General features: G+C 38.4%; 1 protein-coding gene across 1 annotated transcript in view; it reads right to left on the bottom strand.

The window, feature by feature from the left end:
- TBK1 (TANK-binding kinase 1) overlaps positions 1 to 8775 on the bottom strand; it is a gene marked incomplete at its 3' end in the record, with an annotated part of 10713 nt that extends 1938 nt beyond the window's left edge. Inside the window, exons 1-6 of the mRNA XM_009873196.1 lie at positions 8670 to 8775; positions 6675 to 6815; positions 5760 to 5889; positions 4982 to 5163; positions 4052 to 4212; positions 1666 to 1776 (exon numbers count right to left, since the gene is read on the bottom strand). Coding sequence (XP_009871498.1) covers positions 1666 to 1776; positions 4052 to 4212; positions 4982 to 5163; positions 5760 to 5889; positions 6675 to 6815; positions 8670 to 8756 — 812 coding nt within the window. The remainder of the gene's footprint in view (positions 1 to 1665; positions 1777 to 4051; positions 4213 to 4981; positions 5164 to 5759; positions 5890 to 6674; positions 6816 to 8669) is intronic.
- Positions 8776 to 12134: the final 3359 nt, after the last annotated feature.

Here is a 12134-nt window from a genome sequence, read left to right as displayed (position 1 = left end):
CAGCCCTTGAATACTTCAGTCTGGCTTTTTTTTCCCCCCTCTACTGAACAACAAAATGTTCAATGGTAACGTCCATTTTTCATTAATACACGTGCTTTTTATCTCGTTCCTTTTTAGGCTCAACTATCAAATATTTTTTTTCCTTGGTATTTGACAGATTTCATAGGAATTGGAAAAAGAACACGTGCTTTAAAAAAATCTACATTACAGAGCTAAAGTCAGTTTCTAGACCGCTGCTGGGCCATAATCTTTTACTCAGCTCACCCCTCACACTTCTCACAGTTTATCCCTTTGAGGGAAGCTCCTGCCATTTACAGTTGGTTGGCTGAGACGTTTCTGTGAGCACACCATGTTGCTTTCAGTCAAAATCAGCAGAGTTAGCAAACTCATTTATTTAAATTGTCAACACTAACAGAACTCATCCTGACTGAGAAGGGGCTAAATAAGCACCCTGCCCATGCAACTTGACTGCTGCAAAGAAAAACATGCAGTGATTGCTTTACTGTCTTTATTATTCCAAGAGAAAAGCCAGCTTAAAGTTTCTTGTATTTCTGCTTTGAGAATCTGAGTTGCAAAGAGCTTTACGGATCCTACTTCTGTGTTAACATGAATGCAACTTCATCAAAGTTTTAATATGTGTACATATCAAACCCGAATCCAGCGGTAAAACCAGTAACATTCCGAAGCAAGCTCCAGCACGCTGATGGCCCCATTAGAGGTGACTGGATACTGAGTTGAAACTCATTATTTTATTAAACTTGTAACAGGATTGCTTAAATGCTACTCAAAAATATTACTGTCGACAGACGTTCAGTGAAAAAATTTGCTTTCTTTAATATTTCAATTACATGGAATAAGCAGAGGAAACGACTAAGCAGTATCATGAAAAATATACACAAATTAAAAGTTCTGCACACTCTGAGCTAAAGAATTTATATAAACCAGACTTTCACTCTGCATCCCTTATTGATCTACATATTTGGCTTTCAGGAATGTTTATTTCTAGAGTCTGTTCACAGAACACTTTCTTTCTCCCTTTACCATGAACAAGTAGTAATTTTCACATGCTGAGGGAATCTCAAGAAGATAAACAGGTAAATGGGTTACGGGCAGTGTTTTTAAGATAGTATTGAGATTAGATCTTTCATGGCTCTTCCTACTCAGTATTATGACATATGAAGCAAAAATATGATGATAAAAAAATTTAAAAGGTACAAGAATATGTTAAAATGTGCGGATGTGAGTTTTTTTCTGGAAAAAATGTAAGTCTCTCAACTGTCTTTTCTTACTTCTTCCTTCCTACTACCTAAACTTTGTAAAGTTTGAAGTCACATTCCTGCAAGAAAGGGGGGCCATCAATTCAAAGTTGAGTAAATCTTCATACTCTTTCCTTTTTTTAAAAAATATAGTAATAATCTTTCCTTTACTCACATCACTTCAGATTCTCAGGTGTCCATTTGTAAATTAGCAGCCATAAAATTATTTGGACAGATGGGAAGAAAACCCACATGATAACCCAATAATAGACTGTACTAATCTACTTAAGAGTTGAAAGAAAACAACTTCAACAGCGAGATCTCTGTTCCAAAGACTGAATCCTGACAGAATAACTGGAAAAGCCCCATCAAGTAGCACTGAAACATTTTGTGAGAAGCTGAAACTTACTTTGAAAGACTACATGAAACGGGCATCTCCCAGCTCCACTCAATTGGTCCATTTTCTGCTTTCTGTATTCCAGAAATAGCACCAGAAGGCTTTCCAGTGATTATTTTATACCTGTGATACATTATAAAAATGTAAGACTTCAGCTACTGCCTCTTACACATACATAGGTCTAGCAACTAATCCTCAAAGGCGTATCAATAATACAAATCTAAACAACAGGTTGTCCTAAATTTATACAGCCTAATTATCTGCAATAATTAGGAAGCTTCATTTACAAGCTGACACAGAGTGGTGCTAAAATAGTAAATAATGAAAAGGAAACACTTCAGGCTACGTGGAAGTGACTTTGCCTACGACAGGTTGAAGAAAAATTTAGGAGAGATTTTGTGCATCCATGAAGGAAGCTGAAGTTTTTTCATAAGTGTTAATTAATCAAAGTCAGTTTTCCAAAGTAGCTCTATTTAGGCATTTACGTGGCTAATTTCTAGCATGTTCCATGATAAGAGATGACATTCAGCCACGACAAAGTCACTTACGGGTAATGAAGGAACAGGAAGTGGGCTTTGAGCAATTACTTGAACTTTGACATATCCAGCAATTTGTATATGATTTGGCATTATCTAATTTTGTACTGAACAGGCTAGTAGTTCTCCAATTTCTCACGAAACAAATTGGGGGCAACGTTGTCTGCAACAGAATATTTCAGTTGTGCTTTCTCTTTTTGGAGGACAAGGTACCTCCAAAACACGTTCCTTGCTTATCTCTCAAGCAGACAGAACAATTCACCTGTGGACAATCACAGGATGAGCAGTTTCTTAAAATAAGAAAACTGGAGTCAGCTTTGCAAGGAGTATCAGAACAGAGATGTTATTGGCCTTTTAGAGTTCCTAAGTACCACCTTGCTTTACTTTTTTAAACGCAACACACAGAACAAGATGAAAACAGAACCAGGCTAAGATGAAGCAGAAATTAATTCAAACCAGCACATCACAGACACAACTTCTGTTTTCCAATCAGGAGCTACCCCTGTTATCTTCAGCCACAGTCCACAATTACACTTCTCAAAAAATCACACAGAATCACAGAATGCTAGGAGTTGGAAGGGACCTTTAGAGATCATCTAGTCCAACCTCCCCTGCCAGAGCAGGATCACCTAGAACAGGTCACACAGGAACGTGTCCAGGTGGGTTTTGAACGTCTCCAGAGAAAGAGACTCCACAACCTCTCTGGGCAGCCTGTGCCAGTGCTCTGTCACCCTCACAGTGAGAGTTTTTTTCTAATGTTTTTGCGGAACCTCCTATGTTCCATCACATATCCATTGTCTCTTGTCCTATCATCACTGTGGACATCACTGAGAAAAGCCTGGTTCTGTCCTCCTGACACTCCCCCTTTACATATTCATAAATATTAACAATGTCACCCCTCAGCCTCCTCTTCTCCAAGCTAAAGAGACCCAGCTCCCTCAGCCTTTCCTCATAAGGGAGATGTTCCACTCCCTTCATCATCTTTGTGGCTGCGCTGGACTCTCTCCAGCAGTTCCCTGTCCCTCTTGAGCTGAGAGATCCAGAACTGGACACAATATTCCAGATGTGGCCTCACCACATGTCAGTCCCATGGGTAGCACATGCATTTCAAGACTGGCTGGGAAGACAGGCATTTGAAGGACAACAAAGACTGGCTGGGATAGAGTTAATTTTCTTTACGGTAGCTCATAAAGCAGCACATTACGGATCTGTGACCAGAACAGTCGTGATGTTTCAGCCATTGCTGAGCAGTGGTTACACAGTGTCAAGGCCTTTTCTACTTCTCACACTGCCCCACCAGCGAGTAGGCTGAGGGCAAGCAAGAAGCTGGAAGGGGACAGAGCCAAAGGATTCTCCACACCATATGACACCATGCTCAGCAAGAAAAGCCACAGGGAAGGGGAAAACTTGTCAGGAAGTGTTGGTCAGGGACTGAGTGGGCATCAGCTGGCTGGTGGTGAGCAGTCAGGTTTTTTTGCATCACGTGTTTTCATAGGTTTTGTTTTCCTTTGGGTTTATGGGTTTGGGTTTTTTGTTGTTGTTTGGGTTGCTTGGGTTTTTTTGTTTTGGTTTGGTTTTTTTACTTATTAAACTAGTTTTGTCTCAACCCATTAGTTTTCACACTTCTACCCTTCAATCAATTCTTTTCCCCATCCCACAGTGGGACAGTGAGCAAACAGCTCTGTGGTGCCCAGTTGCCTACTGAATTTAAAACATAACAAAGTTAAAAGAACATTTTTCCTTAAATATTTTCATTATTTTAATGTTTACTATATATATGTAATTTTTTTTTCTTGATAAAAAGCATTTAATTGACTCACTTGATTTTCAAACAGATAAAATTCTCCTTCTAAATTACCTACATCACTTCCTTGTTTCTACGAGGTCCTTCAAAAGGTCGGAAAGGCAAACTCCCTGTTGCAGCGTGGTAAAAGGTCACCCCTATGCTCCACAGATCAACTGTTGCTCTGTACTTTTTCTGATGCTCTTTCCTCAAAACTGCTCGCTCATACATATCTGGATGCTAAAGCAAAAAAACCAGAAAAATAAGTTAAAATTGCTTTATGAACAATATGAAGAACAAAAACCCCAATGCATCATTTCACAGCAAGATACTTTGTCATTCTAAGCTCTTTAATCAAAGATCAAAGTAAGATTGCATCACAGAATTTGCTTAAATTATTCTGACAGAATATCACAAAAGTGTTCCTAGGCATGATAGCCTCTTTTATTAAAGGTTTGCAAAAAATACTTTAAAATTTCGCTAATGATGGTCTACCAGAAAAAAACACTGCTAGAGGAGAAAGCCAGTACTCCTCCAGCTGATTTTGAAATAGCAGAAACCAAATTGCAAGAAGATCCATGACAGAGAGTATCAGTTTTGATACTACATTTGGGAAAACACAGCAGGAAGAAAATCATGCCTCAGAATCTCATATTGATGCTCGTCTCCCTGCCTCTCTTTGGTTAACTAAGTTGTTAAGTGAATCTTAACTACACCTAACATCATCCAAGTGGCTCAAATACAAACTGAAAAATATCTAGAGATATTAGGACTTGCGTAACTAAAATACTGTTTTTCTTCCTTTCACACAGGACAACAATGGTAGTTGGACCTGAAATCATTAAAGGCTACTGTGCTCAGATCAGCAGAGGAATTGGCATTGCTCACGTGAAAAAGGTGGAAAGTTATAAAAACAATTTTATACAAAGTTTTAAATACTGATTCCCATCAGTCCAAGCCCCAGGCTTCAAACATTTCTTCAACATAAAGTGAAATCATATGGGCTTACTAAATATTCTTCTGTGCCATAGAGAGAAACAAACTGTTCATCATCTTCAAGTTCTCTTGCAGCACCGAAGTCTGTAAGTTTGTAAACAGACTGACCATCTTCACCTATAACACGCATTATATTGCCTGGTTTGATGTCACGGTGCACTATTCCATTCTCCCGGAGATGATTCATCCCAGCCACTTCAATAAAGAAAAGAAAAGGCACCAAAAAATACAGGATTTTTGTATACATCTTGACACAGATGGCAAAAGCACTGAACTGTAACTGAGGCTATGAAGGCGTATGTGTTTACGTTCTCATTGGGAAATAAGAATGAGAAGGGACACCAGGATCAGAGAATTTTCTAAGAATTTTTGCATTTTTTAAATCTTCCAAGCAGCTAAATTACAGTATTTCTTACTCTTGGCAACATCTTTCTCATAAAGTAATGCAGCAAAAATTTTCTAACAGGCAGACACAGGTAAATCTCATTATTTTTCTAACTTACTCTTCTGAAATTAATCACCACTAGGAAACAGTCCAATGCGTGACAAATAATCTTGAAACAAACAAACAAAATTATAGCAATGCTTTGAACAGAAATGGCTTCTTAATGTAGCTATCTATACCAATATAGGCATAAATAAAAGATGTTACTCCATATAACCATATTATTAATTTGTTCAATTAGTTGACAGTCATTTAAATTCTTTGTCTCTTGCTGCTTCAAGATAAACAAGACAAGTAGGAGTTCATTTCAGTAAACAAATTAGACTAGAGAGCACAGTCTACATACCCACATCTCTCAAAACAATTAAGAACTCAGACTCCGGCAAACCAAAGGCATTAGAAGGCTCCTCTAAAACTGTATATAAACTCCCACATGGACAAAATTCCATAACTAGTACTTTGTGTCTAGTTGTTGTCTGGAAAAAAATAAAAAAGCAAGTCTGTGACTATTGTGAAAACAATGTCAGAAATTACATATAACCACTGGATTTTACTTTAAAAAAAATTTTAAAAAATCTGGAGCTAGATCATAAATCCCAATTCTGGTGATCTTCAAAAGAAGTGGAGGTGAATTTTTATATTGTTTCATGTATTCTAACTTGGGGGGATTAAGAAAGCCTCAAGTTCTAGGCATTTAGAGGCTTGACAGCGGTATTGATAGGGCAACAAATAAGAAACCACAACATGGAAGAGCAGAGAGCAGCAATTGTCCTTCTTTCCTCTTTCCCAGTCTCAGCATCTGGGTAATTTCAACTGATCGCTCTCAATTTCAGCACAACTACTGCAATTCATGCCAACACACTACCTGCCCCATGTCATTATTTTAGTTGGTGGCAAAGCACAAGCATAGAGTTGTTAGGGTTACTGAAACACCTCTGACTATCAGTCTGTACTAAATTTTCATATATGTAGATAGCTTAAACAACCTAATTCAAGATAAAGCTTAGGACAGTGGCTTGCTGAGATGGCTTTGAGGAATTATGACCCGTGCCTAAACACTGAAAGCAAGCATATTCTTTAAACAACGGCAACAAAGAAATAATAAAAAAAAATGGTGGCAGTTGGGTCGCAGTATTTATATCATATATGTTATCATTCTTTAAAAATGCAACTTTATCCTCTATAGTAAATGATAAAGCAAAAAGGCGATTATTATGGTTACTACATTGCATCTCTAATCACAATTACAACAATTCGTTACCTCTTCTTCGATGGCAAACAATTTGACAATGTTCTTGTGATTTAGTTTCTTCAGCACTTCAAACTCTCGCATCTGAACATCCACAGGACGAAGGAAACTTATACTGTTAAATACCTTGACAGCATATAAATCCCCAGTTTTCTGTTTAAAACAAACAAATTTAGTAATCAAACAGCAGCATAAGATTGTAAATATACACATAGCCACTATACAAGCATTCTGAGATCTTCTGTTGCGCGTATGAGCATAACCAGATCAGAAACAGTTCAAGAGTATTTTGTGTTAAGGTGGAAATTAAAATCCTACTAAAAATATTTATGTATATCTTAGTTTAGTTTAATATAGACTAGAAGTAAACAGACTAGCAGAATGGAAACTGAACATTAGCCCACAGAATCTAAGTGCTTTTAAAAAAAAGAATAGTTAGCATAAGAAAGGCCACACATTTAAGCATGACTCACAAACTTAGCTGAGAAACAATTTTTCAGCAAGAGGTAAGTCAGTTCCACAGACCAGTAAGAGACATGCACATACTACATTTGAGAACCTTGGCTTGCTTAAGAGACAACTGTCGGAAGTTGAACACCGCTCTCTTTTTCTTCATTGTTCCATCTGTCCTGATAAAACAGCATTTTGCTTTTTCGAAGAAGTGTCAAGACTACGTACCACTTGCGCAAAACCCTGAGGCAACTCAAATCTACCTAATAAGTGACACGAGCTTAATCAAGGACTTAAGTTCTCAAGTGGCACGAAACCCCAACACGCTCAGGGACCCACAGCACCAGCCGAGAGTGCAGCTCCTGGCTCTCTCTGAGCAAAGCCCCACCCTGCGCCCAAGTCGAGAAAAAGGTCTTGTGAGCAACAGATTCTTTTTAAGGACAAAGCCTCCCCACGCTCAGACCAGGTGTGTGGTGCATACCGGTGCCCAGATAAAAAGTTTGCTCATCTTGACAATGAGCTGCAGGTCACAGGCTCAGACCAGTGATGGTGACAGGAGGCACAACCACGAACCCTAAAGTTTTACAGGGGAATCGTTCTGTGTTGAAAGTCACTTGTCTGGAAAAGTGCGGTAACTGCTACCTCACTGCTTAGCATCGCTTCACCTTTTAACATGGAACACAGAAAACACTGTAGCTTATATGTAACTGAAGTTATACGTAATGTAACACATAACTGAAGTTACATGTAAGGTATATGTATATAAACAGTGAAGTTATATGTAACTTCATACTGATTTCACACACACTCGTTATTATAAGAGATCACTACTTCCACAACTAAGCTTATGAGACATGCCATGAAACTCAGAGGAACAGAATAACCTATGCAAGTAAGGTCATTTTAGCCCCTCACTCAGGTTACAATATACACAGCAGTGTATCATTTACACGGCCAAACTGCTCAGAGATGTGCTATTTTGTGAGTTTGATTATTCAAGGCACGTCACCAAGAAGATGGTGTCCAAGAGGTGTGAAGCACTGACTTACGGACAAAGACTAACAGCCACTTGATCCAATACAACAGTATGTTAAGAACATCTCACTTATTGTAAAAAACGATTAAAAAAATGTAAAAATCACCAAAAAATGTTTTTAAAAAACTGAGAAAAAATTATGAGACGAGAATTTTAAAAATACAAAAAAAAGTACGGCATGTGATAAAAATTGCTAAGACATATTCCTATTTAAATTCTAAAGCAAGAAGTATTTTTTCCATAAAACTGAATAATGGAGGAATGAAGGATTAATAACAGTTAGTATTTTACAAGGAGAAATAATACAGTATTAAAGACAAATCCTCTGAAATAACCACACAGAACTCTAATTCAGTGGCTTTTTATTAAAAATTAAAAACCAAGTATGAATATAGTTACAACAATATATTAGTTTTAGGCTAAATCTTGACCAGTTTTTCGTTGGTTTAATGACACTACTCACATATAAAAAAAACCAACACAGTTTCACAGGTTGCACAGATTAGTAATTTCTCACGAACCTTATGTCGTCCCCGGAAAACATTTGCGGTAGCTCCCTGTCCTAGAATGTCAGACAACAGCCAGAGGTAATTTGAAGTGCTCTGCATCTTTTCTCTTTGATTAGACAGTTTTTCACCTTAAAAACAAAAGGTTAAATATACTGAAATATTATTTAGTAAAATACATGAAAGGAACTTATTTTAATTAGAAGGAAAAAAAACACACCAACAACCCAGAACCAGAACTGCAAAGACGTGGAAATAATTAAGAACAACCAAGCAGAAGAATAAGAGGTGAAACAAAAACAAACCCAAGCTCAGCAACCACATCTATCGCCATAGACACAACACCTGTCTGCATTTGAGGTCTTTACTCCCCAAACTTTGAAAAATCAACTGGAAAAGTGAAAGCTTTATAATCCTTTGCTTTTGTACACCGGTGTTTAAATGACACAGTAACAAAAACTATGGGAAAGATTCAAAGACGTGCACAAAGTCTTAGGAAAATAAGCAAGACCTGTAATCGAATTCCATTAGTGAGCGTACATGCTGAAGAACAGACATTAAGGATGACGGCAGACAGGGCTACAGATCTTTGAGATCACTGTGACTCTTGAAATTGCACTTTCAGCATAAACGTAAAGGAAGAGGACTAACTACTTACAAAAAGCTATTCTTACACGAGCTAGAGAAAAGCTAACAACTAACACAAGGATTTTTGGTCACTTTTGCTATAACTCCCAATTACTACTGGAAGAAGTTAAGGGATATTTCTCTCCTTTCTAAAACATCACATTTTGTAAGTCACATGATTTCTAGAAAGAGAGCCCGGCTTCCCCACCCTTCCTGCAGTGTAAACTGTCAGATAATCAGGTCTTCACAGATTCCAAAGAAAGAGAAAAACAAAATTAAAAAAAATATTAAATTAAAACAACTTAAAAACCCATTAGTACTTCCAGATTTGTTCTCTTGCCAAAACAGCATTTGCTGCAGATGAATGCCCTTACCTTTTTGGTTCAATGAAAGCACCGATTCTGCCATTATACCTAGTGAAACGCTCCAAGATCAAAGATGTGGCTTCCCAGATTTAAAGAATCTTAGAGCAAAATGGCCACTAGACCAGGGGAAGGTCCTACAGCAGCAGCCTTCCCTCACTGCCTGGCAGGAACATCTGATACTCAGAAGAAACAAAAAAGCCCTTTCCGTAACTACTGGAAGAGTTATGACAGAATTTCCTGCGCATGTTTATTATCACAAGGAGGTGATTGGCGCTTTTTGAGAGGTACCTGGTGCACAAGATGACACCACCAGAAGAAGGGAGGGAGGGAAGGAAGCCGCACGCCAGCCACCGCGGCACCGCTCACCCATCCTGCACCGGCCGCCAGCCCAAGCACCCACCTTCGCACTGCTCCCCGTGCCTCACCACAGAGACAGCAAGTTTCTTATGACTTTGAACACATTTCTCTATGTGTGGTGACTGTGTATTTCATACTTTGATTTAGCACTCTGCTCGTGTAAGATGGGCATTTTCTTGCAAAGCTGTAGTAAAGCACTGACGCGGAGCGTACAGAACGCAGTGACACAACACAAAGACCTGACCTTACTCTCAGTTGAGAGTCATGCAGTGACACTATTTTAAAAATCTAGATAAAATTCTTAATGTCTAGAGAAGGGAAGAAAGGTTTTATCTCAAACCTGAACCAAAAAAACCCACCACCACACAACAAACCTTCACAGTCGTCAGTTAACTCTGACAACACAATTGGCAATAGCAGAATAAGATAACTTCTCCCAGCTGGCAATTACTGTAGATGCCAAAGAGCAACCTATGATGCAAACATGGAAGGTAAGAAGAGGTTTGCAAGGAAACAATGCACAGCTGCTCTGTAAATCCCTTGTAAAATCTCTGAGTTAAAAAATTCCTTATAATTAAAACCCTGCCCATAAAAAGTCGCTGGTGTATTACCACTAAACATGTATTTTGGCATTTATTTTAAAGCAACATTCGTAAGACTTAGACTAAGACGCAGAAATATAATGAACCCTTTCTAAGCACACAGGAAGCGCGCAGAAGCATCAAGTGAACACAGAGCTTCTTCGCCGACGTCTATTCAAATAATAAAATTTGAGCAGGCTATTAGAGACTGAATTATTATGTTGCCCAAAGTGATAAGGATTAGGTAGCTTATGTATGAGATTAGACCCCTTCCTTACCCTCCTACTTTCTAATTAAATTTGCATGAAGGTCAATAGGTAAACACAAGACGAAAGGATAAGTCTGTGACAGACGAGCTTGAATACCATCCAATGGATTTAAAAAAACCCCAACAAACAGCAAGTCACTAATGGGTTCTCGAGGTCTGGGGTTTTTCATTCAGAAAGCTATAGATATAATTACGCCAGTATTAATCCCCGGGTATATATCCAGTGCCAAAACAAAGTTGGTGTTGCACTATTTGTCAAAATAGTATTTTTAGAATAATAACAAAGTCTATACTCTCTTGGCAGAGTCTTAATTTTTAAGGCATAAAGTCTCACTCAGCTTTACTTTTAATCTTCAAATTATAGTAATTTGATTCAATAACTTATATAACCTCCTTTAATACCTTTCCTTTCTTAGACTGGTTCAGAACTGATCTTTGCTAAACACTCAGCAAATCAAGTGTGCTTTTCATATCTTCCATCACCTTTCTACATCAATTCACTATGAGTTTCATTTTAAAAAAAAATAACCAAAATCTCTAACTGTATGACTGGTCCTGTCACGAGACTTAATGCTGCACTTTCTATTTCTTCACATCTCATTTACGGTCATTAAGTCTGACGCTAGACAAGTCAGAAGTTCCTCACATATATCTAGAAGTATCTCTCTTACCAGCAGTTTGACTTATTGCTCCCCATGACTCACTAACATTTCAAGGGTTTGGTGGCTGCTTTTTGTGGTTGTTTTTTTTTTCTTTTTAAATATTCTTCTGCTTCTGCTACTACTTCTTTATTTGTCAGCAGGGGAGATTATAATACAGGACAACTGTATTGCTCCTGACTCTTTTTTAAAGTCCCAATGTTTTGAAAGAGTACTGCCTGCTTCTAAGCAATATGAAGAACGTCGCTGTTCCCTCAGGCAGGGGGGATAAGCGCACACAGCAGGTACCTCCCCTAAGGGCTGCAATGTCCAAGTTTGCCAGGCAAGCCAGGTCAGTTGACGAAGCTAAAGCGAAGGCTCTTACTGCCTACAAGCAAGACTCTCAGTGCCACCAAAACTGACAGGCGAGGTGCTGAGGTTCTCAACGAATATTAAGTCAGAATTATACAGTCTGGTAAACATGAAGAATTTACACTTTCCTATGTGTTCTCTCTTAAAGCCTAGAAAAGAAGATTCTCCCCGTGAAGTTCCTGCTTTCTACCCTTGACTTTATCCACCGAACCTCCACCCAGGAGTTCCCAGTTAAGAGGGAGCACCCGAATTACCGACATAACCTGCCCCGG

This window comes from Apaloderma vittatum, unplaced genomic scaffold (genome assembly GCF_000703405.1).
Source record: "Apaloderma vittatum isolate BGI_N311 unplaced genomic scaffold, ASM70340v1 scaffold34727, whole genome shotgun sequence".
NCBI lineage: Eukaryota > Metazoa > Chordata > Aves > Trogoniformes > Trogonidae > Apaloderma > Apaloderma vittatum.
Note: the sequence above shows the minus strand (reverse complement) of the source record. Positions and strands in the feature narration are given on the sequence as shown.